Raw genomic sequence first — 26,871 nt, 5'->3', positions numbered from 1 at the left:
GCGTGATTATCGATGTAAAGGGTGAAGCGCTTATCGTCCGCTATAATAGAGTTTGCTTTAACACGTTTAATAAAGCGATTCACCTGGCAATCATCCCTTGGAAGAAACGCCCACGTAACAAATTGTTGAAACGGGACCGAAGTAAAAGGCTAACAATAATCGATCGCCTTGATCGATGGGTTTTAAAGTTTTAACACGTTCGACGGATATCTCAGTGAAAGGTCGAGTCTCCGTTTGGTCTCGAGCATTTAAGAAGCAAGTTTTCGCGGTACTGCTGTATATATATGGCTAGTTGATCTGGATAAAAAGATTCCATTGTTCCAGTGGAAGTAACGAATTGCACTTTCGCTGCGATTGGTTGTGCGATCGACAGTGTCTAATGGGTGACACGCGTCGTTCGATACGTGGAATTTTTGCGCCGTTGACGAAGCGACTGTGGAACAGCGCGGTCCGATTTCGTTTGAGAAAGTTATCGAACTTTAGAAAGCTGCGAAATTAAGAACTATTAAGAACGAAGAATTATTTATTCCGTCGTCGTCGAAGGATAAATAATATCGAGTATACTGGCTCGCAACTGGACTCAAGTAACGCTATTCGCGTGCAACGAGAGATCGCAGAAGTGGCAGAAACATTAACGAACTAAGACTATAAACTACGATAGCCTTAGTTTGTAAATATCAACTTTTATCGAATAAACTTTACACATAAACTGGTTGATTCCCTGAACCGCCATAGTAATTTCAACTTTCAACCATTTAAAAACTTCGCCAACACCGTTGCAAACTCTCTTCGAAACTCCTAAATTCCATCATTATGCAACAATTTGTTAATCAAGCATGTATGTATTTAAAGTACGATGACTACAGAAAGTATTGCCATACACCTTTGTTTTTCCATCAAACGATCTTTTATCAAGTTGTACGCTTCATTTCCGTAGCATCAAATTTTTATAGTCGCATAAAACTACCACCAAACGATTAATTTGACGTACTTGGGTCTGATTAATCGTTGCGTAGATGTTAGAACAAATGCAATCGTATAAAATAGAATACAACTTTTTGTAACCACTGTAGCTTTCTATAAACGATGGCCCATGACCAGGCGTAATTTCGTTTGACGATTATCGATACACGCCTAAGGATGATCATTCGCGTTATTCTAATAACATAAGGGAAGAGGGAAGGAGAAAGACCCTTCTAGTTAATCGATTAACTAGCACGAACCTAACGCGGTTAGCGGCGTTGTCGAATTAGCATAGATTATCAATATTACCGGGCTAGACAAATATTTGCGTTATCCAGAGATCACGCTACGAGATAGCGCAATTATTTGGGGCAATAACACGGTTCATCGCGTACCTCTATCCCACACGTTTAATGTCTGCTCTTATTTCGAAACATGAAAAATATCGAAAAATTTGGGACAGATACGAAAGTTTCCGACGATAGATGTTTTAAAGATCTTTTTTCTATGAAACGTGTTAAACGTATAAAACACGTTATATACGTTCACCTTTTTCCATTTTATCAATATGCAATCCTCTTTTGATGCTATTTTCCTCCCACGTTCAATGTTCACATAACACCATTAAAAACAGTATATCTTTCTTCATATAGCAGGACTTTCAATACTCTCTGATAATCGTGAATTAAATTCCATTTCCTTCTCCGCCTTTATTCCATTTCCTCCTCCGCTTTCACCTTCCTCTTTTTGCATATTTTTCAATGGAACGAATTTCTCTGAATGACGTTGCCTAAACTAACACACCCACGTTCCCAATTCTTTCATAGACCTTTGATTTCCCAACTTTCAATCGCCGTTCACCTTTTCCCTCGTTCATCCATCCCCTATCTAAACGCTGCAGCTGCATTTTTTTTTCTTTTTTTTTGGTTTTCATCGCTGCGCACAGCCTTTCACCTTCGCGACAAATAAAGCTTATCGAAAAACCGCAATATTTTTGCTTTCGTACGTTTAACTCGCGCAGTTTCGCTCTTGCGAGGGTCGACGATTCAACCCTCGAACATTTCACCAGGCGCCTGTTTCTCGGCATTAATTTTCACTCGACTGTCGTTTGAAATCATCGTCGTCGACCCTTTGATCAACGTTGCTACGTTCGAAAGAGCGAACAAGAACAGCCGATCTCCGGTGATTCGTACCTCGTTACTTTTGATCTCGCATTAAAATCGAGCAAAAGTTAACAGATTCGTTATCCTATCTCGCGCGTCTTCTTCAAACGACACCAAACATCGCAGACACCTTTCCCCCTTCCCTTTTATCTTTGTCCCATCAAAAGTTGATTTTGCACCATCTTTTTTTCGTTTCATCCTCCAAACGATTGCAACCTGCGTGTTCCGCGAGCTAAAAAGAGACCGGCGAATCGAAAGGCGGAAACTTCTCAAAGATCCAACCGTAAAGGGCAAACGCCCTGCAACGATCAAACGTTTGGCAAAATATTCGAAAAACTCTTTCTCTGTTCGTCGTTCCTACACTTTGATATCGGAACTTCGCGCAACACTTTTCAACGAACTCTTAAAATCGGAGAAACGTGTTCGCAGAGTGAATATGAGGAGAGAGGCATAGTTTTCGAGGAGCGTCCTCGTGTTTCTAAGTATTAATCGGAAACGGAGCGAAGTCGAAGGTTTTCCAAGGGATTAACGAGACGTTGGATGGAAGAGCGAGCTTTGAACAGCGTTTCACTCTCGGTGAGAACCCTTTGACGAGCTGACCTTTTCAGAGCCGACGCACACTCGGGGGTTGATCCTTTAACTCGGAACCGCGGCGATTCTGCCGTGTTTCGCGCGATTTCCTTTTACGAACGCGCGCGCCGATCCCTGGCCAGGAATTCGCTCGATGAAATCTCGAATTCCGTGTGTGCTCAATGGAAATGCGAATCACCGTTTCCATTAGTCCGATGCTCGAGTTTGATGGGATAATGAATGGGGCTGAGGAATTCCATATAGCTTCCTCTTTTTAATCGACAGCTGTAATTTTGATTATTTAAAAGGTTCGCAGGGAAAATCGAAAGAAAAAGCCCGGTTATAAAGTTCTTGGACATTTTCCGGATGAATCGGGGTGACAAACATTTTTGCAAATATTTCCTTCTAATTGCAAGTCGTAATTGCGATCATCGTGCATTTTTCATAAAACCTAAACGTCTAACGAGAACGAAGAACCGATGAAAATCTTTATCGAGCAAAATCGAAATCACGAGCGACGAAGGAAGAAACGCGCAGGAAACGGTAACCACTTCCTAGTCTCGTTGCTTGTCGCCAGCTATCGATCGCGAATTTCCACTTCCGCGTCGTGCGTCCGCGATTTCCCTTTTCCCTTTCAGCCGACGAAAATGATTGCGAGGAAGGTTTGGCGGTCGCGTTGGTGCATGGCGCTCGGGGCGCAGCGATTGGTGGATCGATGCGTGTCTGCCTCCTGGTAGGCACGTCGACCGGTTCCTGGACAAAGCGACTTGCCCCTAGTATCACCCGGCGCGAAGGGAATCGAGTATCCTGCCGTTTCTCCTGTCCTCCGCCTCTCTCTTCTCCTCTCCGAGTCTCGCACCGCGATACCGGTCCGAGAAGGAAGAAGAACCTGGAAGAGTTCGGATTCTTCGCTCGAACTTCGCCGTCACGCTCCTTCCACCATTCTTCTGTCAGTTTTTTTACATTTTCACGGCGGGTGTCACGTTCGCGTGACTCTGGTCGTAATCGGCGATTAGAATAGCGAGCAAGTAGCGGTAGAATTATTGTCGCAAAGTAAGACAGGTGTTCTAGGAACGTCGAGGAAACACAGAAACGCGTCGAAACGTTCGAGTCATGTAAATCCGGAAGAAAACGAAACAGAATTTCGCGGCAGGAATAAGAAGTTTTTACACGGAGAATCGCGTGCCACGTCGTGAAAGTGTTCCGAAGAACTTCGAAAAGAAGCGACACAGATAAAAACAGGTAGAGAAGAATGGTTTCTGGGTGAAGTTCCCGTTCGTCTCTGATAATCTTTGCTTCGATAGTTGTTCTCGCGGTTCGAGTATGCTTTTTAGATCAAACGTGCAACCTGCTGAAACGTGTATCGTCGACGAATTAAAAGACCATCGATAAACCGGGCGAACGTGTTCCTAAAAGCTCCAGTTAACGTTTCTGGACGAATGTTCGGTAGGTGAATCTCAATTTTCCAAAGGATCTTCCTCGGCCGAGCGATCATCGATGTCACAGGGATGAACCTCGCGTCTCTTTGTTACACATGGCGTAGGATAACAAAGAAGAAGAAGAAGAAGAAGAAAGAGAAAAGAAGGGAAGAAGGAGGAGGAGAAAAGTTAAGGACGATGATGAAGGCTTAGAGCGCGAGGTGTTCGAGCAAGGCCAATCCGGCTCGTCCGACCGGTCAACCGAGTTCGAACTCGGCTGGCAAACAACTACGGGAACCCGACGAGTCTCGGGATTCTTCTGCGGCCGATTCCTGTTGTCCCGGTGAAAAAAATACCGATCTACACGGCACGTGCAAATTCTACGCCCAGAACCTTCTCCTTATTTCGAATCGCCGATCTTTCGAGTTTCACGATCCGACGATCGAGGATTCTGTTCGCTCGACCCTCTTTGGGCATTGCGTGGGTGTTTCAAGGTTTTTCATTGAAATTTGGAGGCGTGTTGGAAGATCGATGGTAACTGGATTTTAAAATAAACAGGATTATCTTGGATTTAACGAATGATGAACAGAAAAAGAAAGAAAAAAAGGTGAATGAAAATTATAAAAAATATGGGGGTTTATATAAAAGTTCATTATGAAAATAAATACAATATGAATGAAATTTAGGTTAAGGTGCTTAGGGGAAATACGAGAGTCTGTTCAAAGGTGCATAGTGAAAGTATAATACGAAGATGCATTTTAAGGACAGTGACGAAGATATGAAAATTTCAAGAAGGCTCTACGCCGGAAATATGAATATCGCGAAACGAATTTCTAAGCGTAATATGAGAGTACGCTAATGGCATAGAAAACGCATTAACAAGAATCGAAATGCAAAACACAGAATAAATATCTTATGCGCCTTTTGATACACATTTTTAAGAACCGAAAGGGATAACACGTAATCGATTAAAGCAGAAAGAGTCGACTGATTCTGGAAAAGAAAGATACAGCGGCAATCAAGCGACACAACGGCCACGTATGGAGAAAATGAAAACTCAACTAGAAATAAAAAATGGATCGTGGAATCTCGTTTTAGCAGGCGGGCCAACGGTTCTTTTTATATAATAGCAGAGAAATGGAGGAACGAATAAGGCGAACAGAGGAAGAAGAGAGAAAGAGAGAAACAAAGGACGGGCTCTCGGCCCAAAAACTGCGCAAGAGCGATCGATACACGGCACGATACTCGATATATTGCGGAGAAGCTGCCGGAGAGGAAGTTACAATCGATGTTTCCGGTTCGTGGCACGTATTCGTCGAAAACACCGTTTTCCCTGTTAGAATAAAGCGAACTAGGCGTCGTTGTGCTGTCATTCGATTATTGCGATTCAATTTTTCGTCTCCGCGCTAGAATTTGAAACCTTTGAAAGCTTCGCATTTTATTTCCACGTGTTTTATTTCACGTCCCATTTTAATTATCCCTCTGACGACTAAATAGTGAAACAATATGCAAAAGTTGCGTGGATGAAATGTTATCGAAAGAATAAAGTAACGTTAGAGAAATAAAAAGACTTATTCGAGTAAGAGACACTTTAAATTTGTAGATAGATTGCGACTTAAAGAGAAGATAATTTATCGCGTAGTATTATAAATATCTCAGTTTCGACAGATGTCGTGAAATTGTGAGCTTTAGACGAAAGAAGAAAAGACGCGAAACAAGTGGTTCGCTAAACAACAAGTTTAGCAAAACCAACGTGTACAATTTCGCACAATTTCCCTCCGAAGAAAGTTTGATTAAATTTCGAGCTAAAAAGCTTAAAACATTCGCGTTTAATATTCTTAAAAGTCAAACGAGGAAAGTCCACTCGGTTCACAGTTGTTCCGTTCATTCCTTCTCTCTTTTTTTTCCATTTCTCTAAGCCGCGTTTTCGAAGTACACGTTCCTTTCCCCGGCCCCCAGCAGCGTCGTTAGCAGCCACGAAATTTATTCAGAATTTTCCCCTTTCTTTTTTCATCTTGCGCGTGCGGTAGCGAATTTTCTCTCCAACCGTATGGTCGAGAAATTTCAACGGTGAAACTTCAACAAAAATTCAACTCGCCACAAGTCGACGAATAACACGACGTTGTAATTTTTCAACCCTCTGGACATTTAGGGTTCGACAGATTTCCTGTCTGTTTGTCACAGATGCGTAAATATCCAATGCCTAAATGCTGGTAAAATATACGACGTAAGAGATCTTTGAAACGGATCTCATTTTTCACCCGTGTGAGAAGAAATATCAGGATTTTTCAACTTGGATCGTAGAATCGGTCGGTATCTCGATGAGTTTGGCCGTAAAGTTCAAGGGATCGGACGGAGGACTCGTTGGACGCGCGCCTTATTAAGCCAGAATTCCCAATCGACTTTCTTCCACGGCGTCGCGTGACGTCATTCGAGGCTTTATTAAGAAGCAGCATCTCCCACGGGACTCGAAGCCTCCAGACTACACGAAGAATCCTTAAACCGTGATCCAGACGTCGTTGATTGGCCATGAATAATCGACAGAACCTCTACAATTTCTTTTCACGTTTTCTCCCTCGAGCACGCACCAAGAATACAAAAATTTCCATTTCCACGCTACAACGAGTAAAAGTGTTTGTAGGTAGGCGACGAAAACAGAGATCGATACGGGGGTGGTTCGTTAAAAAAAATTCCTTCTGTCAAATTAGAAGCTTAACTTTTTCGTAGTCCAAACAACATTTTATATTTAACATCGATTAGTCCGTACTAGTCGATAAGCTATTTTCAATAGCTGTTTTCAAATTCCAATGCATTTTTATACTTTGGTAACCAGTAACGTGTATATCTACGTATTGCTAATTAAATCAACGCGTAATACAAAAAAGAGAAAATATTTGATACGTTAAAACCGAGAATAATCGAGCTTTCTTTTTCTTTGGGTAAATTCATTTTCTTCTATATCTGGCATTCTTTGGGAAGCTTAAAGTAGCTTTTACGCGTATATTCTTTTTCTAGAAAATCATTGATTATCGAGAATCAGGGAATATGGAAAGCACGAGGTCGTTTATTTACACGCGTTTCTCTGCGGTCGTTTTATCGTTTGAGTCAGCGTTCGTGATAAAAGAGCGGAGAAGAGAGATGGATCGTCGAGGCCAATTTGATGGGATGTGTCGCCGAGCGGCGAAAAATCAACGTCCCGCGAAAAATAATCTCCACAGGGGTGAATTGAAATTTTGCGAAATAAAGGTTCGCGGTTTCCGGTCGATCGTCGATGTACGCGCCACACATCACCTCGTTCAACGATTAAATCTTCGTTCTGGCATGCATATGACCAATAAACCTCGATCCATTCCTTCGCTTTGCCCTCGAATCTGATTTTTCCCCTTCGCTGGAAAGACGATCGAACGGAAAAGGTAGAATAATTTATTGCAACGAATTTTTAACAGGATCAAAGCTGTATTACAGAGCTAGTGATAGTTCTACGTGTCATTGGTAATCCATGGAGAATCTTTCGGTCGTAGATTCGTGTGAAGGGATACTTTGGTGAGGCGTCTTTTGAATAATCGTAGTTTAATCCTTCCAAGAGTAATGAAGCAACGGAATTTTGAAATAGAGGACGATACGATAGTTCGTGACGTTATGTTTTGCGTTCATTTCAAGAGGAAATTCTATCTCGAAGGTATAACTGTCGATAAAAATATAAAAAGGAGCGCAGAAGCTATATTCTACGTTTTACGGAGTCTTTAAATACGTGCGAAGTACCCACGGAAGATAAAACGTTGATACGAAAATATTTTACACAATGTTTCTTTTTCTACTCTTCAAATAAGCAACCTAACCCAGCCGCAAGGAATAAAACAAACGAAACTACAGAAGATAAAACTACAACAAAATTGAAACCACCGAACGTCATAGTAAAACTCTCTAACCTAACCTCGACTCTCAGCCAGAAATGTTATCTACACGCCGGACGTTTTAAATTTCAATCTTCGAAATTCACCATTTAATTTCGCAAATTTAAATTTGAAATTTGACAGGCTATATAATTTCTGGCTATAACCGACTATCGTTCCGACGTTATATCATCCAGAAGCTGCCCTTCATCCTCGTCCCAAAAATGTATTTATAGACTCTGGTTCCTCCTTCTCGATACATATAATAGCACGAAGCAGTTAGGAGCAGGTGTGCGTCGACGCTGCGTGGAAAATCGAATTTCTCCTGTGAAATCAGGCCAGTAACGGCCGTAATAGAAATTCATCAGCGACTGTAAATTAATTTTCCTGGCGAAACTTTGGCTGTCAGCGAGCTGCCACTGATACGCGGCCACGCTTTCGTTACGCGACCACCAGTTCGTTCTGATCATTCAGTTGTTTCCCTCTCGTCCGTGGGAAAACGTTCGTTCGGGGTCGTCGAATTAATCTTCGGGGGACGATATAACGCGATTTATCGCCGCTTCAAACGGAATAAACAGATTTATCGTCTGCTTGTTTGACACCGATCGCGTAATCAGCGTTAGGGGAAGGAAGATTTAAGAGGAAACAGTCTCTGTAACTTGGCACATCATTAAACGAAAGACAGGAAAAAATGAAAAAAGCCAGCGAAAACGTCGTAAGAATGAAGAACGTTCTCTGACGTTTGCAAATTAAATCGTTTAAATCCAAACAAGTTGCTGACGCAAGCTTGAACATACAACATTATAGAAATCGTGTTTTAATCTAATCGAATTCACTTACTATGAAATTTACCTTCTTGCGATGTAATTTCCTTAAAGCACGTTATCCTATATTCCGAAAGAGTATAACAAATAACCTCGGTATGTTAAAAGATACTAAAGATGCATCGCCTTAATATGTAAAGATACGAAAAAAAAAAAGACGAGAGTGTGTCAATATTCTTTTTCATCCAAAATCTAAAAACCTATCACATAGCACAGAGAATAAAAAATCGCCTATTTTTATCCAGCCGCTTATAATACTTTCGTTCCTGCGCAATTTACGAAAACACGTAATATGTTAAAAAAAAAAAAAAAAGAAAATAAAAAGAAAAACCCACGAGCATTCTGTATAAAATAAATAAATAAATCGATCTGCACCTCAGATTTCTCAGTCTCCGCCTCGCTAGGGAAGATATTCAAATGTCGCGCAAAAGAACTAAAGAGAGAGCGGAGCGTGTTCGCGTGAGGAAGCGCGATTACACGGAAGAGACGATACGATCGAGGGGACGCGAATATCCGGATCCGTCGGTAAACTCGCGATAACCGTTAGTGGTCTATTAATTGATCGGCGACATCGGCAATACGTAGCGTGCATTCATTAAAGCACTCATTAAGCTGCGAGGAACGACGTGTCCGCGTTCCCCGGTCCAGTTCTCGTTGGCTTATTATACGATTATCGATAGGCGTGCACGCAGACCGATACGCGTGCTCGCGTGCTTAGGCCCCGTAACGAACGACTGTATCGCGCGTCCTTTCTCGTTCGCGTTTCGTCGCATCGAAGCTTCTGGCTGGCTCCCTTCGAGATAGATACGTCGTTCCACATATGAAACGTCTGTCCTTTGATTTTCAATCGCGAGCGATAAGGACGGATGCGGATGAGCGATGCGATGTAGTGATATGGCATGCAAGTCGATAATTAACACTTGACGATCACAGAATAAAAAATACGATACGTTTTTATCGATTACTTTTGTTTCAATGTCGCTTTACGATCGAACAGGAGAATTTAAACGTGAAGCAAATGGAGATGTAGTTCGAAAACTCGTCGAGCTCGAAGGTGCGTATGTGTAAGCATCTTAATTATAGTTTAATTGTATTAGGTGTATATATATATATATATGTACATATGAGGCAGAATGAAGTTGGCAAATATTAGCTTCTCTTAGGTTCTTTCTTTTCACAAGTGAAAAAACCAGTTTGAAATATTTTATAAAGTACATTAAAGGAGCAGGAATTCGCTACAATACACGAACGTTCGGGATTGCTATAATAAAATTGTTATAACTTCATTATTTCACGTTGTGAATCAACGTGGTTATTCTCGTAACTTTTCTTACGAGTTTAAACTTGATACAGTGGATCGTAAAAGCTGCTGCCAGTATGAATTCAGTATTTAAAGAAGCTTATGTAAATATTAAGATAGTTTAACGTTGATTGTAGAATTGAAGATATTTCGTCGAGAAGTAAAGTTGAGAGAGAAGCTTGGAAATATTATCGGCAATAATACTTTAAGAGCGAAAAAGAATAAGAGCGTAGAAATAAAATAGCGACAGACAAAAATTTCCAGCGACATTGAAACAAACAAAGACAAACAGCGACACGTTTATGAAATAAAATAAAGACAAAGATAACGACGAAAAAGAGGAAAGATATATATATATATATCATCGTGGCAACAGACGAAGGTGGTATTGATCTAGCTGTATCGCTGAAATACCGAAATGGAATAAAGGCGACCCGTGAAACTCGGTTGGAGAGCAACGATCCTGACCGGAAACCGGCCGGACGATGCATTTAACGTGGCCACCTGCGCATGCACTTACTTGGAACTCGCTGGCTAATCCGCAATCCGAGAATACGACAAGCCGTCTCGTCTTTCGTAAGCACCGGTTCTGCTCGCCGCGTGGGAACCCGCGTGATCACCTACGCGAGACCAGTGTCTTCTCGCCCTTTTCCCTATTCTATTTTCCATTCTTTCACTTTTCCCTCGCCATTCGTCTTTTCAGTTTCTCGAGGAATATCAATGGATTTTATTCGAGTCTTGTTCGAAAATCTTTGTAGATCTTTAAAATCTTTGGCAATTTTGGTAGGTGTTTGATTCGTGTTTTATAATGTTCGAAGAACAATCGTCGTAAAATTGATGCAACATTTTACGACAATCCTAGCGTTAAATAAAAATCTTTGCGTTAAATAAAAAGCTTTTGTGGATTATGCAGCAGAATTTGTAAATTCGGGATGACGCATCCCTTGCAATAATAGCGCGTGGAAAATCGATGAAAATCATGAGGGATATTTGGCAGAGATCGAGGAAGAGATGGACAATCTCGCGTTAAAATCGATATCAATTAAAATTTAATGCGGTTAGGAGGGTTGGCTGCGTTTAATGCAACACCTCAGACGCAATGTTAGTAATTGATAGAGGTATTAATTACCGATATTAATTAACGCGATTCCAAACGCCACGAAACGTTATTTGCCTCGATTATATTAAAATCGCATATCAAACGGACAAACGCGTCGTCATTCGTTAATGCGAAAGCGTCAAATTTTCGCGCGTTAACAATAGCAATTAAAATTACCCCGTCAACCATAAACAACCGTCCGGTTGCCAAATCGTTGAAAGAAATAATAACAGAAATCAAATTTGTCGTTAGAGAACTGCGGATGACCACGACACGTACCAAAGAAATTAAAATGAAAAGCAAATGAGAAATCCGAACGCAAGAAGAAAAAAAACAGATCTACGTTCGTATGTTCTATACAAAGAAAGATCATTCAGATTCCGAAAAATGTACCATCGTACGAACTAAAAATTAGTTACGAACTAGAAAAAGCATATTAAACGAAAGATTCCTATGGAAAATAACGAAATGGTTAGTTTTAACATTCCGGTAATTCTAAGCTTGAGTCACCACGTGGTATTGTAAGAATGGCGATCGATCATTCTCAACCATAATGACATTTAGACGACGAGAGATAGAAACGTGGGCGTGAGAAGGAAACTCTTTTTCCACACAGAAAACGTATTTGGGTCGAAACGATGTTTTTTCCTTTCCTCGTCTACCTACCAAAGTATTGGTCATCGTCGTTCCTTCCTGTTCGATTTTTCCTAGCAAATATCTTCGATCCACCACCGCGTGTAGGTGGCAACTAATGACGCGACGTGATGCAACAAAACGTAATGTAATTGTGGAAAAGAAGGCTGGGATAAAGGAAAGGGAAAGCAAGGGTAACTTGTCTCTGCGATCGATGAAAAGTACTACTTTGGTTTCTTTTTGCACAATTCTAGTATTATGCAAATTGTATTCCTCTGTTATTTGCGATTGATGGAAGGTTCTTTTTCTTTACATATTTATTTTGGGGGATTTAGCTTGATTAATTCTTTATGAGAAATCGTTGTCGCGGTATTTCTCTAGTTTGTAAATCAACACTCGGCTGTATTACGTATTAATATGTGTACATATATTTATATAATTTTGGCATTTGGACATGGATACCTAGCGTGAATGAACGTAATTCGATCGGTAATTCAAACGAATAGCCATGATATAGTACTATAATTTAGTATTAGAATTTCGAAACTAAATAATAATATGAAATAACTTGAATGATTATGTAATTATTACTCACCAGTGGTTAGAGGTAACTCTTTGCAATATCATATTCTCTGTCTCCTATAAATATTCAATAAAATTTCCGAGAATGGTAGAATCGAAAATCAGAATAGTAAAATTCTGAAATATCAAAGTACACTGAATCTCTCCTTAAGTTTCTAATCTTCTATTCTATCCTTTCGAATCTCTGTGCTAAAATTCCCAACAACGAATTTCAACGATCAATAGGATCAACGAAAAATGAACTAAAAAGAAACATCTACCTCAAATCGACAAATCGCTCGAAATAATAACAATCTTCGTTACAATGTCTTAACGCGAATTACGGCTGTACACACCGTAGAAAATTCATCGTGACTAATCGGACACGAGCAAACCACTTTGAAGTAAGGTGTCTCCTATTCGTTCCCATCGAGTCGAATCCGTGAACGCTTTCGAACGACCTGGCTCGAAAGCGTTAAAATCTCTGCGGATCGCCGCCAGCGAAACGCAACACGGTCTTAACACCAAAGCAAGAGGAAAACAGCTAGAACAAGAAGAGAAACAGAGAATGGGAGTTAAAGTTCTCTCGGAGAACGTTTGACTGTACATACGGTTAAGTCGCTTGGAGAGCGAGAACCAACCATACGACAGACACGAAACTCGTTTTCGTGGGCGTACGGATACGAGCCTAATACATCGCCAGATACGCACGATTTCCGTGTTCCAATTATAATATCTGCTTGAAGCCGTGAGAGATCGTCTAGGCCCGTGCGATTTTCAACCGGTATGCCGCGAGAATTTTTTAAATATGCAAATATCCATTTAGTCAGGTCACTGACCTCTTTTCCCTTAGATCTTCAAATAGAAACAACGATAGTTCGGTGTAAACGCCCTGAATCAAATGTAACCTATCCTTTTGGCGTAACACAGAATTGTAATAGACTGCGGATTTTTATGCATTTGTGGGAAATTTGAATAGGCGAAAGAATGCACGCAACGTCTAATCTGTAAAAATATGGAAAATAACCGAAATACAACATTTATTCTAATATTCGAAAGATGAAACAAATGTCTATTTACGTTCTATATCTTCAGTTATGTTCATAGAAATGTAAAAATGCATGGAAATTCGTCGTCTAGTAATTAGGTGGCGTGTACCACCAGACGAAAAAGATCAAAGATCTAATTTTCAAGCGATTAGCGATTCTTGGAAAAATTGTTGTTTGCATTACGTTGTTCGTATCACTTAAGGGATGGCGATATGGAATAATAAGGCCACGATCGAACAACCGTTGCCCCGATTTTTGTCCATTGCACGCCGCACTGTGCGTCGATGTGTCTTTGGCTTGTTCCTCTTTCTCTCTGTCATCATCGATCCCGGATTTATTTATAGAGAGGCTGTTTCGCGACGCGACGAGTTTCCGCGTGCGCTGAATTCTGTCTCGTATACTTGTTCGAAGAACATTTACCATTTTGTGTTTGTACTTTGCTTGGTGAAAGTGATACTTGATGGTTCAAGTTGAATTTGCAGTCGACGAATGGTTTGGTGTTGCTATGAGTTGCGATCGAAGAAAAATTGTACGGTTTTCTTTATGAAAATGAAGCTAAAGGTAATGCAAATGATATTTGAAGTGGTTTTGACGTATTGGTATTTACTGCGAATTAAATTTAGAGATAATAATAGAAGAAAAATCGCAACGGTGTTGTTTCTCAGTGGAAATAACGTTGGAAATTACGTAAATGATATTTGGGGTGTTTTCGACGTGTGCAAGTTAGAAAAATGAATAAGCATACGTATATAATCAATTTTCATTACATCATGTAGAGTCTGATCATCTACTCCATTCCTGAATTTATTAACATTCGATACTATCTTTAAAAACCATGCAACACATGATCTTCGCTCAAACCTTTTGTACAATCCTTAAACAATAAAGAAAACCAATTAAGCAGAAAAAAGACGATAAAGCCACGTCCCTAATGGACATCGACATCCTCGATATCCTCGATAATAGGGGTAGACGCAATACAACGCCCGGGTTCTACTATGCGGGTTCTTCAAAGAATTATATCCAATATCACCACCCGAAGATGGATCTCCTATATCCTCTATCTCGATTACACAAAATATTAAACCTAATTCAACAACCACTGGAACCTCGTATCTACTAAAAACAGCATTCAACGTTCGCACCCACGAGATCGCAGCATTGAAAATCAGAGCCTATCACACTAAAGAAGAACGACGTATTTACTTTTGGTTAGAAAACTTTTCGACCGCGGATTTCACATCTTTAAACATCGCATCACGTTATCAAAAAAAGAAAAAGAGAGATAGCAGCACGATCAAAGAACGCGATTAACTTGGCCCACCCCCATCGCCACTCTGTTGCTCTTCGTTGCTAATTCCCATCATTGTAATCATTTTTCTTTTTACATGACCACGAGATTCATCGTCGAAAATCAGCCGTATTATAACCAAACCTATCAAGCCTCGGCTCGAATCCATCGTTCGAACGAGCGAATCCTCCATCCCGGAAAATCGATCTATCGATCCTCGTGCTCTGCGAAGAGGAAGTTATATTATCAGTCGCGCAACAGTGTAAACGGACTCGAGCAAACCAGAGTCAGTTGATAGAAGGGTTGGGGGGTTGGTAGAGGATCGTAATGGCACGCTATCGAGCTATCAATAGCGGTGCGGTGCGCGCATTAATAATCCATGATTGCCATCGAGCAACTGGAGCTGCAGTCCGGCCGCCATGCTGTATTCATGCGGACCAAGGGTCCACAGGACGTCTGGCCTACCCAGGGGTGGTCACGGCCGCAGGCAACCCGGTGAAAGCGAGCTAATCGAGCGGGATCCTTAATTAGGAATTAGACGGCGGTTTACAGCGGAATCGCGACACCCCGGCTACCCTCGCGAGAGAACCATACGAGGTTGGTTGGTTGGTTCGAGGTCAGTGAGAAGGGGGTGGCTCAAGTTCCGCGACTGATGACGTCCCGGTAATTGGAGGGGGACGGTGGACTGGTATTTTGATTGCAGAATTGGAGAAGGTTTCGCAGGGGTTCAAGGGTAGATGATGAGGTGGTTGGAAGATATTTTTAGCTGAAAGTTGATTTCCCTAGTATGTTTGTAAAAGTATCAGTGGTAAAGCGGTGGTAGGTTTGCAGAGTATTTTGGGGGCTGTAGTGCTTCAATTTAAGAGATATATGATAGATCCAAGAGCAACGTGTGTGGTATGGTGTTCGATGGAGGTGAATCTTGGGAGATGGTGTTAAGTATTAGGTTGTCCAGAAAGTGTCCTTCTTTCGCAAACGTGTGTTTTACGACAATGCGCCTTCGTAGAAACGTGAAACCAAGTCTATGAAATGTCGCGGTGTTTATCGACAGAACAAAATGGATACGTAATTCGACAAAATAATAAAAAACGAAAAACATTGTGAGTCTATTATTTCCTCATAAAACGAAACAAACTTTCAGAACAACCTAATAGAATGATCAAGTTGGAATATTCCTTTGGATAAAAATGGAATGTAGGAGACGTAGTACTTTAGAGGGCAGCCATTGATGATGATGTAACGGTAATGTTTTCAAGCGGAGATGAATCTTCTAGGATAGTCAAGAATAACAGCAGCAATAGTTTTTCGTATCGAAGTAAGTTTTGCCAAATCCAGTTGATATCTATTGCGAATGATCTCCCACTTTCTCAAATCACAAACGTCAAATGTTTCCACGCTAAAGCGAAGCGATGACGCTCGTAAGAAAACTTTAGCATCATACCGTGTATCTCGTGTAATGGAAGCAACGAACGATTCGATAGCACGCAATCGAACCGCTATATTAATCGGTAATCTCGTTAGCGTATCGCCTACGAGACGGTGGTTAGTCGGGCTCTTCAATTAGAAATTAGACAGTCGCTTTCACCGAAGTTCGGCTTGAGTTCCTGTGGTCGATCGAGAGCGCTGTTGAATTTTCCATGTAGATGGAATTAGAATCGATCCCGGCGCATACATCATCTCGTTTGAACTGCCAATGATATTAAAGATATTAAAACTTACAACCATATCGACCTGGTTCTTTCGTAGCTTCGATTTGTACCGCCGATCTATTTTCAATATGCAGTAATAACCCCTAATAATGAGAATTTGAATCTGAATTTGAATTTAAATTAAAAAATTTGAATTTAAATTTGAAACTTCGAATTTACCGAGTCCACTGGACAAAATGTTTCAACATATTCGTATGCCATCTATAAAAAGGAAAAAAGACAAAAAAAAAAGAGCAATTTCTTTAGCAACGCTCGACAACTACCTGTCTAATAGCAACAAATGATTCCTTCCACTGATACGTGTAATTTCCAATTTTTGAAGTAAGTTTATTGTTGTTTGAATAAATTCTTAAGGAACTCAGAATGTTCATATATTGTCAGACATTGTTCGCATATTATCAGATATTGTAAAAAGACATTGAAGATATTGAAATATTGAAACGATCAGCAAAACTTATTTTCACAAGGAAGAAAAGTAGAATTACTTGCAGATTCGTTTATTTTTGGAAGAAGGTGAAAGTTTCCTTCTAGTCTGTTTATAAATAAATAGGGAACTATTTAAAATTCTACATCGATTGTCTTTGCGTTATAACAAAAAGAAACTCTGCTACTTCTAGCGTTAAAATTCTAATAATTGTATATGCAGTGGCTGTGTACTATGACACGAAAATGTCAAAATGATCGCGCATCGCGAATAGTAAATTAGAGAAACGATTTCGATGGCTCGATAACCGGCGAACCGTGGCCCAGATCGCCTTATTGCGGCCTGGAACGGGCTCGATCTCATCTGCATAAATCGAAAATTCGATAGCGTGTCTCGCCAGGGAAGCAGCTCCACGAAGACGCCGCCTAATTTCTGATTAAGGGCGGGCTTGATTGGATGAATACATAGAGGGGAAGACTGTCGCTTGAGAAAGACAAATATGAATCAGTGATTTCACGCTAGCAGCCTGTGCAACCGATTTAACGATGTTTATGTCCACCGCTCGTCGTAAACATTTCATCGATCGGGAGAATGTTTACCAATTTATATATAGATTGCGGATACTCGTTTAAATTCATATTTTTGCAAATACGAGTAAATAAAAAAGAAAGAGCAATCCAAGCAGAAATTTCTTTTACCTGCCGAACGTTACAAACAGTATCGTACTTTGAATACTTTCTACAGTTTCGCGCATTCTATATATTCTTGCGTCTCTTTACTTAACTTGTATAACTCGCGAATTTATTTATTATTGAGATATATATAATTTTGTGCGCTACACCGGATTAGTAGTGTTACACATATATGAGTATGAGTGTGTGTGGGAGTACGTGCGTGTACAGTATCTCGTAAAACAGAAGAATGCAACTGTTCCGTACGCATTGCGATAAAAAAATGGTGAGACAAAAAGAATGCTGAGACACGTGCAATGCGTATCTACGAATATCTTGTCAATCACATATTAAATAAATATGAAACTATTTTATTATCATTTCTAGGTGTAATGCGAGTGTTCCTATACATTTATTTCGGCGACTAAGATCCACAATTATAAAATTCCTTATATAAAATAAGGGATGCTTCTAGGGGGACGAGACGAGTAAGTTAATTCGCTTGCAGAGAACGATAGAACAAGATAATTGAAAGAAAAATACACACATCAATCAAATTAAACACATCAATTTTCTGACGCGTTTTTAAACAAGTGCGGGTGAATTTCTCGTACAAGCAAACTCAGCTAGAAAACGTATGTATCCGATTTAAAAAAAGCAAATAAGATGGCAACAGCTAAAAACTGACGTTCCACGAAACTCTTCGACTTTGGAACAACCATATCGCTCTTCGTTCTTCTCCGACACAGTTCCAACGTTTTTCAAAATCTTCGATACCGATAAATTCCACGTGCCAACTGTTCGTAACATATGTGGCTGCACTCAACGGCAAATACCGCAGCGCAGTGGTTAGCGCCTTATGTTACGAACGTTTCGGGACCCGGGTTCGAATCCCGGCGATTCCGATTTTTCTTCTTCATCAAAAATGGAAGAAAAACAGCAGTACCACCCCATCAGCAGCGACATCTACAGCCAGCAGCTACAATTATCACGGACAACGCATCCACCCTCACATATATATGTATATACGTCTCGACAAACCCTGATAAAATTGGAGGTGCGTAACGAGCAAGCGAGAAAGGAAGAATCGATAAAAACGTAATCCGCGGGCGAATCGATCGGGCGCGGGCAGCGTGAAACAGGTGGTCCGTGTCGAGGCGGGAATTCACTGCGCTTGGTGGCAGTAAATCGTGCCATCGTGTCTTGTCTCATCAGCTTCGCAGCGGTGCATGCACCGTTGAGTGTGACTCGTGTACGCGACATAATCGGCGAGAAGACGACGAGTGACGAGACGACCGATCGAGGAGGGTCCCTTAACGACCCGTGTCAAATTTTTGATCCCTTTAGATGCATATGTAATAACACATTCTGGCGATATGTGTCTAGAAGCTGATCTTACGAACATAATGCGACACCCATATTATAATAGATTATGTTTCATTCATAAAGTTTCTATAGACACCTCCTCTGTCACGATATCCGTAAGTTACTGATTTAATCGAATACGCGTCATTCTTCCGCCATATAATTCCGCATACGCTTGTAGAAATCGCGTGATCCGATGAATATTTTGTTTAAAGAAATTGAAATATATAGAATGTAAATTAGAGATGCCAAAATATCCTGTTGCTTCCTTGGGGAAAGAGAAGCGCGAGCAACGCGCGTTTTCCTTACGAACCGTTCGACTGTCATCGAAACACAGACAAACAAAAAGATGTCGATTGAAAAATAAAAGAGAAACGAAGAAGACGGTTCTTGCGACAAACGCCCTCGGTAACGATGATTTATGCTGTCACGCCGGATATCTGTCTGGATTGAAACTTGGAACAATAAACGAGGAAAGGTTAGGACAAAGAAGTTGACGAAAAGAAGAGAAAGGTTTTAAGGAGTTGTCTTCTGGAAAAAAGTAATAACGAGGAGCACCGGTGATCCGTATTTATATAAAAAAAAAAGTAATAAAGAGGTAAATAGAGCAACGGCGTGAAGAGGTAGAAGGAGGGAAAGAGAGAAAGAGGTAGAAAGAACTGATTTATCGAGCTGCCTTCATCGAGATTAACTCTCGTAGCTGGTTCGTGCGATCTCGTTCGCTTAAGGGGCCATCGACTATCGCTCTCACGTTGATCGATCGATCAATCGTTCGGCGGCTTTGAATGGCGCCTGACTCCGATTACGATCGACGAGTCACCGAGTTTCGCGGAAAGTGAAATCTCATGCGTTTCACGCTGACTCGCTCCAATTCACGTAATAAGAAATCAGACGTACGTTTCGGCGATCTGGTACATACATCGCGGACAAACTCTCTAAGAACAACTGTACCTTCCACTCGTAGTTCTACGTGAAGTAACATCTGCCATGTTTGACTTGCCTTGGTGCAATCGAAGTAGCAAGAGAAGCAGTAAGACGAATTCTCGAAACTTTGATTGAAATCAAATTGTACTTGGACAGTTTGTACAAAATTTCAGAATCTTCGCGATGATGTCCATTTCTAAAAGGCAGATCTTATGGATTTTGCAGAGACTTCGGAATAACGAGAATCTCTCTCTTATTTTTATAATAATCTTGGAATGTGTGTCTCGATCGAGGTGAATTTCCGAGATTGCGTGAAACGCGAATCTCGGGCACGTCCTTTTCAAATCCCTTCCGGAGGAGTATCATAGAGAGGAAAAGACTTCCTCTAGAGCTCCGACGGGCCAATGGTGTTACGTAAGCGGCCGGCCGGTTACGTGCAGATTGCTCTCGCTGGTTACGTGGAGGCACCGTTTGTTCTCGGCTCTGTGCGCGTCACTTTTCGTTACGAGATCATTACGAAACCGCGGAGGTCACGAACGTGGCGACACGTTGCTATTAGTCCGTGATATTTCAAAGAAGTTTCGCTTCCAAACGCTACGCAAACTCCGTATTTTCACCAACTCGAAATATAGCACTATGCTTTTGGTCAGTTCGATTATTGTTGGATCGATGAATTATTGTGATCTTTCGCTATTATACAGGGTGGTTGGTAACTGGTGGTACAAGCGGAAAGGGGGTAAAGAAGTCGAAAATATAGAATAAAAATCTTTTTTTTTAATTTTTCCATCGAGACAACGATCTACTGTGAGATTCGTTACAACGAGACGTGATAAAGTGCACGCGTACCGAGCGAAAATTCAAAGTCGATTTTGTCGAAAACAAAGCCTCGAACAAAAAATTTTTACTATATATTTTCGGCGTCTTTTTTTGCGTAGAATCACCATCTTTCAGCTTGTACCACCAGTTATCAACCGCCCTATATAACGGCATATGCATGTACATTCCTGTAATATCATGCACACTCGATACATATAGACGTCACTACGAACGACCATACGTCGTACTTTGCTTCTTCTCGCTTACTTCACTTCTTGCAGTAAAGTGTCTCGTTACACGCGCGTTTCGCTTATTCCCCTGCCTTTTCTCTGTGTCCTAGGAAAGCCGAGTCCTGGATTAATCCATATCCATCAATCATCGAGACAGATACGTTACATATTGAGTAGAATTCTGATAAAATATACCTTGGGGGAAAAAAGATCCTTGAATGTTTCATGAATCGACAAAAATTTATCTTGACAATCGAGAATCTTTAAAACGAACACGTGTATCCAGTTTCCTGTTTCAATTGGAAAATAGACTTCTTCTAATAAATATTTTCAAGTCGTGTTACATATCCTGTGCATATAACATTTAACAATTTTCAACGTGTCTTCCAATTTCATATATACAATGTGCACCTTAACACAGACAATTTCAACAATGAAATTGTTCAATCTGAATTTAAAAAAAAAAAAAAAAGAAATAGAAGCTTCGATCGAAGAGGAAGATTTAAATATTGCTCTCCCTTCTGTTAAAATCTATTAGACGAAACGAGAGACGATCGATTCACCTAGAAAACCAGCCAGTTTCCAGCTGGAGGCGATAGTGTAGGAAGGTGTCCTTCTTGAAAACGAAATTAAGTTGAAAGTTGCGTCCGTGCGCAGAGGTGGGACGGACACGTGTAGACGAAGAGGTAACCCAATAAATCTCGAGGCTCGGTTCTCGCGTTACGAACGCCGGAAGATCAATAACGCCGTGGCGGAACGATGGCGTGTTCCGTCACGTTCCACGCCGGGGAAGAAGCTTAATTTCAAGGTGAAACCCGTCTGGCTCCTCCTGTTTTTCGACACTCCGATAGACCCTATCCGAATCTTACGAAAATTGCTACAAGATTCCTAAGAATAAAACTGCAAAAGAAATAAAATTCGAAAATGATTTGTCAGCGATATTCAGGTGGAATTTCACGTGTGAATTCGAGTTATGAAGCTTCTATCGTTCGAACAAATTCTTCGACCATCAGGTTCTATTCCGACGCATCGAAACGAATTCGAAAGATAGTCTCGTCGCTGCAGATATCTCGCGATATTTCTCTATGCAAGCCAAAACTTTTCCAAAAAATTGTCCTCGCTATATTTTCTCTTTGTCGTTACGATCGTTGTCTTGCTCTGTTCCCGCGAGGAAACAAAAACGCAACCAGCGACAGATTTTCTATATGATAAGGTTAGAAGAAAACAAAAATGAACGGAAGAGGTCGTTCCGCGGAACGACGATCGTTCGCATGAAACATTTCCACGTGGTCGACCGGTCAGGATCGACAAGGGTCGCTGGTCGAATCGCTTCTCCATCACGGTATTTTTTCTTCTACGCTTTAATTGCTAGCTGCCACGGAACTGCCTCGATTAAAAGTTTCCGCGCCGCGTCGCTTCAGACGAACGTTGCGTGCACTTGGCTTCCGCAGCGACTGAAAAATCCACGGGGTACGGGTTAAGTGGTCGAAGATCCTAGTGGACGCATCCCATGGATCTTCTATTTCGCGTGATTCGGTTAATTTGCTCTCTCTCTCTCTCTCTCTCCCTCTCTGTGTGTTTCTTTATTTATCTTATTGAATCTTCTCTGCATGTTTCATTTTTATTTCTCGCGTGGTTTCGGCTAGGCTTGATGCCTTTTTCTTCTACACGGACAAAGCGAAAATTTGCCCAAAATTCACAGGAGATGATGCGCTTCTATATGGTTAGATAAACGTTAAAAAATTTGCATGCTTGTAATAGAAGAAAAGATAATTTAAAAAAGAATCAAAGTTACCTATCTGTATATTATATTATATTCTCTGTTCCTACACTCTGTTCCTACATTCGGCAATAAATTATCCTGTTCGCTTCTAACCGATGAAATTCAAAATTTGCCAAACTTCCGTACGATAAAATGTACGAACTCGCGATATAGGAGGATAAGAAGAAGGAAAATAGCGAAGTCGTAATTCGAGGTATGAATTCCTTGCAGCGGAACGATACTCTTAAAATTTGCGATATTTCCACGAAGGAGTCTTTATGCCGGGTAGCGTGTCTCGACGTTGAAACTAACTCTGCATAGGGAGGCGGCACAAAGTCCCGGAAACACGGGACGCTGTAAAAGAATCACCGTTTTCGGACTTCTCCGAAAGACAAACCAGTTTCGACCGTGCTGTCGACAAGATAGAAAAGGATACATTTCTTGGAAGAAGTCCAGATGTGGTGGCTGAAGGATGTCCAGGGCCGACAGGACCTGAAAAACAGAAATTATGGCGAATTCAGGATGGGTTGGTTCGATGTTACCGCTTAATTGCTAGACTTCGGACTTTTGTAAATTTATGAGAAACTTTCAAGTGCAAAAATCCATAGAGTGTACGATACAGTGTTACCTAGCGTATCTAGATCACAGTTTTTGTTAATTATATCTATAAATACACGAACATGCATAAATATCCGCGGTCTAGTGATTGCTAAGTAAGAAACTTAATATTTGGGAACACAGTTGCTCCCTCGAACAACGCGTGCTTTAGGGACGCGACTGTTCGCGTACATGGAAATCCGCGTAACTGAAATAACCTTCTCCCCTTCGTCGCAAAAGATTGAAGCAGAAAAGAAAGAAATAGCTGTGTAGCTAGCAGGAACGCATTGGTCGTTTGATCTTTTTCCCAAATTCGTCCGTTCGTTACTTCTTCTACGCAACGACGATTTGCGAGGATCTAATTGACACGAACGAATTCGCGTTCGCTCTTTCTCGTCTCTCGTATTCGCCATGGCGAAAAAAATTGTAACAGCACGCTAAATAAATTCGAAATGAACGTCGAAATTTCCCCAGAAAAGAATCCGCGTATGACCCAAACTGCGTCGTTCGAGGGAGCACAATTTTACACAAAAATAACACAATTTTTTTTTATTTACTCGTCGATATATTATGCGAAAATATTTAGCCATATTTAAACCATAATGCATCTACAGGATGCGAAAAAAATTATCACGTAAAATTCGGACATTAAAGATGATATAAAAAAAGGATGAAATTGTTCTTCCATATCTACGCTATATTTCTTCTAGTTGTTCTCTATTTTTGTTCTCTATTTTTGTTCTTTACTTTGAAATTTTTACACTAATTGTCTACGGTTTCATGTTTCCTAAGTAACGAATCAAGGAACGATAAATTCACTTTAATCGAAACTCGAAGGTTCTCCTCTGAATTGAAAAATACAAGCGGTGCGCAAGTTATTATTAGACGAGAATTTCCTTGGGGAATTAAAATTCTTGGAATTTGCAAACGCTTCTCTGTGCTCGAGAGATCGACACGTTCCTTCAGTGGCCGGACGATAATGCGCTTATCTAGCTCGTAAAACAAAATGCCGGCTGTATTTTCATTCTACGGCAGATAACCGCTACTAACCGAGGCACAGATAAGCGAATATACTGGAAAATCAGCACCTCCGAAGGGGAAAAAGACCACTGGTTTTTGGTTAGACACCAAACCTACAGTTATACATCTACTTATCGACTTTTCGTTCAGTCTCGTCGAATAATTTTGAATTTTGGTAAGAAGCGGCTGTTTTGTTACTTGAAAGTCAAACACGCTACGTTTCAAGTGCGAACAATTTTTAAGCAACTTGAAACTTGAAAATAATTTCAGAAAAACAGAAGAATTCGATACTTGGAAGCATTGTATTTGACGACAGAATTTGAATACTCGTCTATTTCTAAAATTCAATCGTATTCTTTATGAAATTTTCATAATAAAATTTCCAACGTCTGTCAGAGAGAAAACAGAAAACGCTAGAGGATTCAATAAGAAATATAACTTAAGCGATTGCTCGATCTTTCAACGTCTACCATGCTGTTCCGTAAACGGTATATAAACGTAGAAAGAAATAAAAACGTTTCGAAGTGCCGTTTCAGAGACGACAAAATTTGATCGATCGTTATAGCGAAAAAATTATCATGATCGTTCAACAGTTATACTTTATAACTCTGAAAAGCTTCAATTTTTCGACATGCCAGGCGAGCAATAAAATAAATATTACTTACGTTTTCGTGTTTGAAGAAGCAGAGCATCTTCAACTCCCTGAAGACCCGTTTGCTACTCACGAGGCTCTGAAAGACGTTCGGCAGTTTCTTCAAGGCCACTCTCCTACCGTCCCTTGGATCCGTCACCGCCCTGTAAATCATAAAATACGAACGTTACCAACAATCGCTGGAAGAGGATATTATTAAACACGCTTTATCGTTTCTTTGTAATAAAATAAATGAATATAATGGAAGTAGATTTATCGGAACTGCAGTCGTTGAAATGAAATTCTCGATAACGAGGTTTATCATCTTGTTGATTTTAAATAATTTTAGTTTATTAATCGAATTGCCGTGCATCGATTCTACGTATCCGCTTCATAATTTCGGTTGAAATACGCCAAATGCCGGACATGGCAGAGTACTTTTTATCATCAACTGCAAATGAAACGTATTCAGATGATATAATTTTCTACAAAAACGATCGCATATCCAATTTGTAAATTCTCGTAATTCCATCTATCGCTGTGAAATCTCCAAAACGCGGTGCAACTCGTTAACAAAAATTTCAAAGATCCCTACGATTATTCAGCCCAAAATTTATCCACCATCGAAGCTCATCGACCTCGCTGATATTTCCATCTCGCAGCTATTTCATCGGCAATATACATCATCTATCGCCGCAAATACTTCGAAACACGGTCAAACTCATTAAGAAAAATTTCAAAAGCCGATACCAACCACTCTCCCCCCGAAAAACCTACCACGATCAGAACTCATCCATCGAGCATCGAACAATCGAAATCCCAGAAGAGTCAACATCGAGATAGAGAGCGGATGGGACGATAAATTTCGACGTTGGTCGTCGATCCGCGAACACGAGTGCCAGGGAATAGGAGGAACGCAGCAGGGGTTAGGAGGGTTAATAACAGAGAGAGCGGCCACGATCGATTCGTAATCCGCGAGCAGACGACGAGGCCGCACAGGGCCTGGTCCCTGGAATAATTATTGTGCCTGCAATTAGTTCGTTTACGGTGGCTCGATTTCATTGTCAGTCAGACGACACCGCAAACCGACGATTCCAATCCCTCGTTTTCATTCGACAGTCAATCTCATCCCGCGGCTGGTCGAACCCTGTCCGACGACGTCATCCGCGTCCCGACGCCGCGATCAACCGATTTTTTCACATTTTTCAGAGACAGGGTCGTGATCGTAAAATCGGTTGTCGTGCGGTTCGTACTGCTTTCTGTGCGTTTTCTGAGTTGTCGAATGGCAAATAGAAGGGAGAAGTAAGGGTTGGACGAAGAACAAGAACATGGTAGATCAAGTTTGATAATATTGGGTTGGCAATTATACGATTGGGGATTTTGCCATTAGGTGGTTATGACAAAATCCGCAATCACTTAGTTGCCAACCCAATACACGCTCGTATAACGCGATGAAAAATTAGGATAGTACTTATAAGATGAGACACATCGATCCGTATAAAGCGTCGGAGTTTGGAGTTTATTTGAGCGAGTTGACAGGTTTCGAACGCCTTTTGGAACTCTTTTGTGGAAAATGCAATACCGCGCTGAGTAGCCACGCGATATCTTGCGTACACGTGCACAGAGAATCTGACGATTATAAAAGATACAAAGATTTAGTTCTTATACCTGAATTACTATAGTGTAAGGCGACGTTTTATAGCGTACGGTTTCTCGAAGTTTGATAATATTTGTAGAGTAGAGAAGGGGTAGTAGGGATAGAAATGAACCATGCAGATTGTTAATTTCTTCTTTCCTAAGGTACAAAGATTCAATTCGTTGATCTGGCAGAAAATGTACGTATAAAATGAAATAATAATTCAAAACTCTGACGACTATCTCCAACGAATTCAAACATTCTCATATGATAGAAAAGGCAAAAACATTTCTGAGAATGAAGAAAAACAGCATAAACCAAT

At 40.8% G+C, this 26,871-nt stretch overlaps 1 protein-coding gene and 1 long non-coding RNA gene across 3 annotated transcripts in view; one reads left to right on the top strand and one right to left on the bottom strand.

Annotated features, from left to right (window-relative positions):
* The window catches only part of LOC126864649 (serine/threonine-protein kinase NLK), a 232,167-nt gene that overhangs the window by 67,794 nt on the left and 137,502 nt on the right, over positions 1–26,871 (bottom strand). For both annotated transcript variants that reach the window (XR_007689272.1, XM_050616192.1), the window contains exons 2-3: positions 24,948–25,077; positions 23,102–23,157 (exon numbers count right to left, since the gene is read on the bottom strand). Coding sequence is in view for 1 of the 2 variants with exons in the window: in XM_050616192.1 (XP_050472149.1) it covers positions 23,102–23,157; positions 24,948–25,077 (186 nt within the window). In the remaining variant the exon portion in view is untranslated. The remainder of the gene's footprint in view (positions 1–23,101; positions 23,158–24,947; positions 25,078–26,871) is intronic.
* LOC126864667 (uncharacterized) overlaps positions 1–26,871 on the top strand; it is a 188,488-nt gene that overhangs the window by 73,096 nt on the left and 88,521 nt on the right. The window lies entirely within an intron of this gene.

This window comes from Bombus huntii, chromosome 4 (assembly GCF_024542735.1).
Source record: "Bombus huntii isolate Logan2020A chromosome 4, iyBomHunt1.1, whole genome shotgun sequence".
Lineage (NCBI taxonomy): Eukaryota > Metazoa > Arthropoda > Insecta > Hymenoptera > Apidae > Bombus > Bombus huntii.
This window is presented reverse-complemented; position numbering and strand designations above follow the sequence as displayed.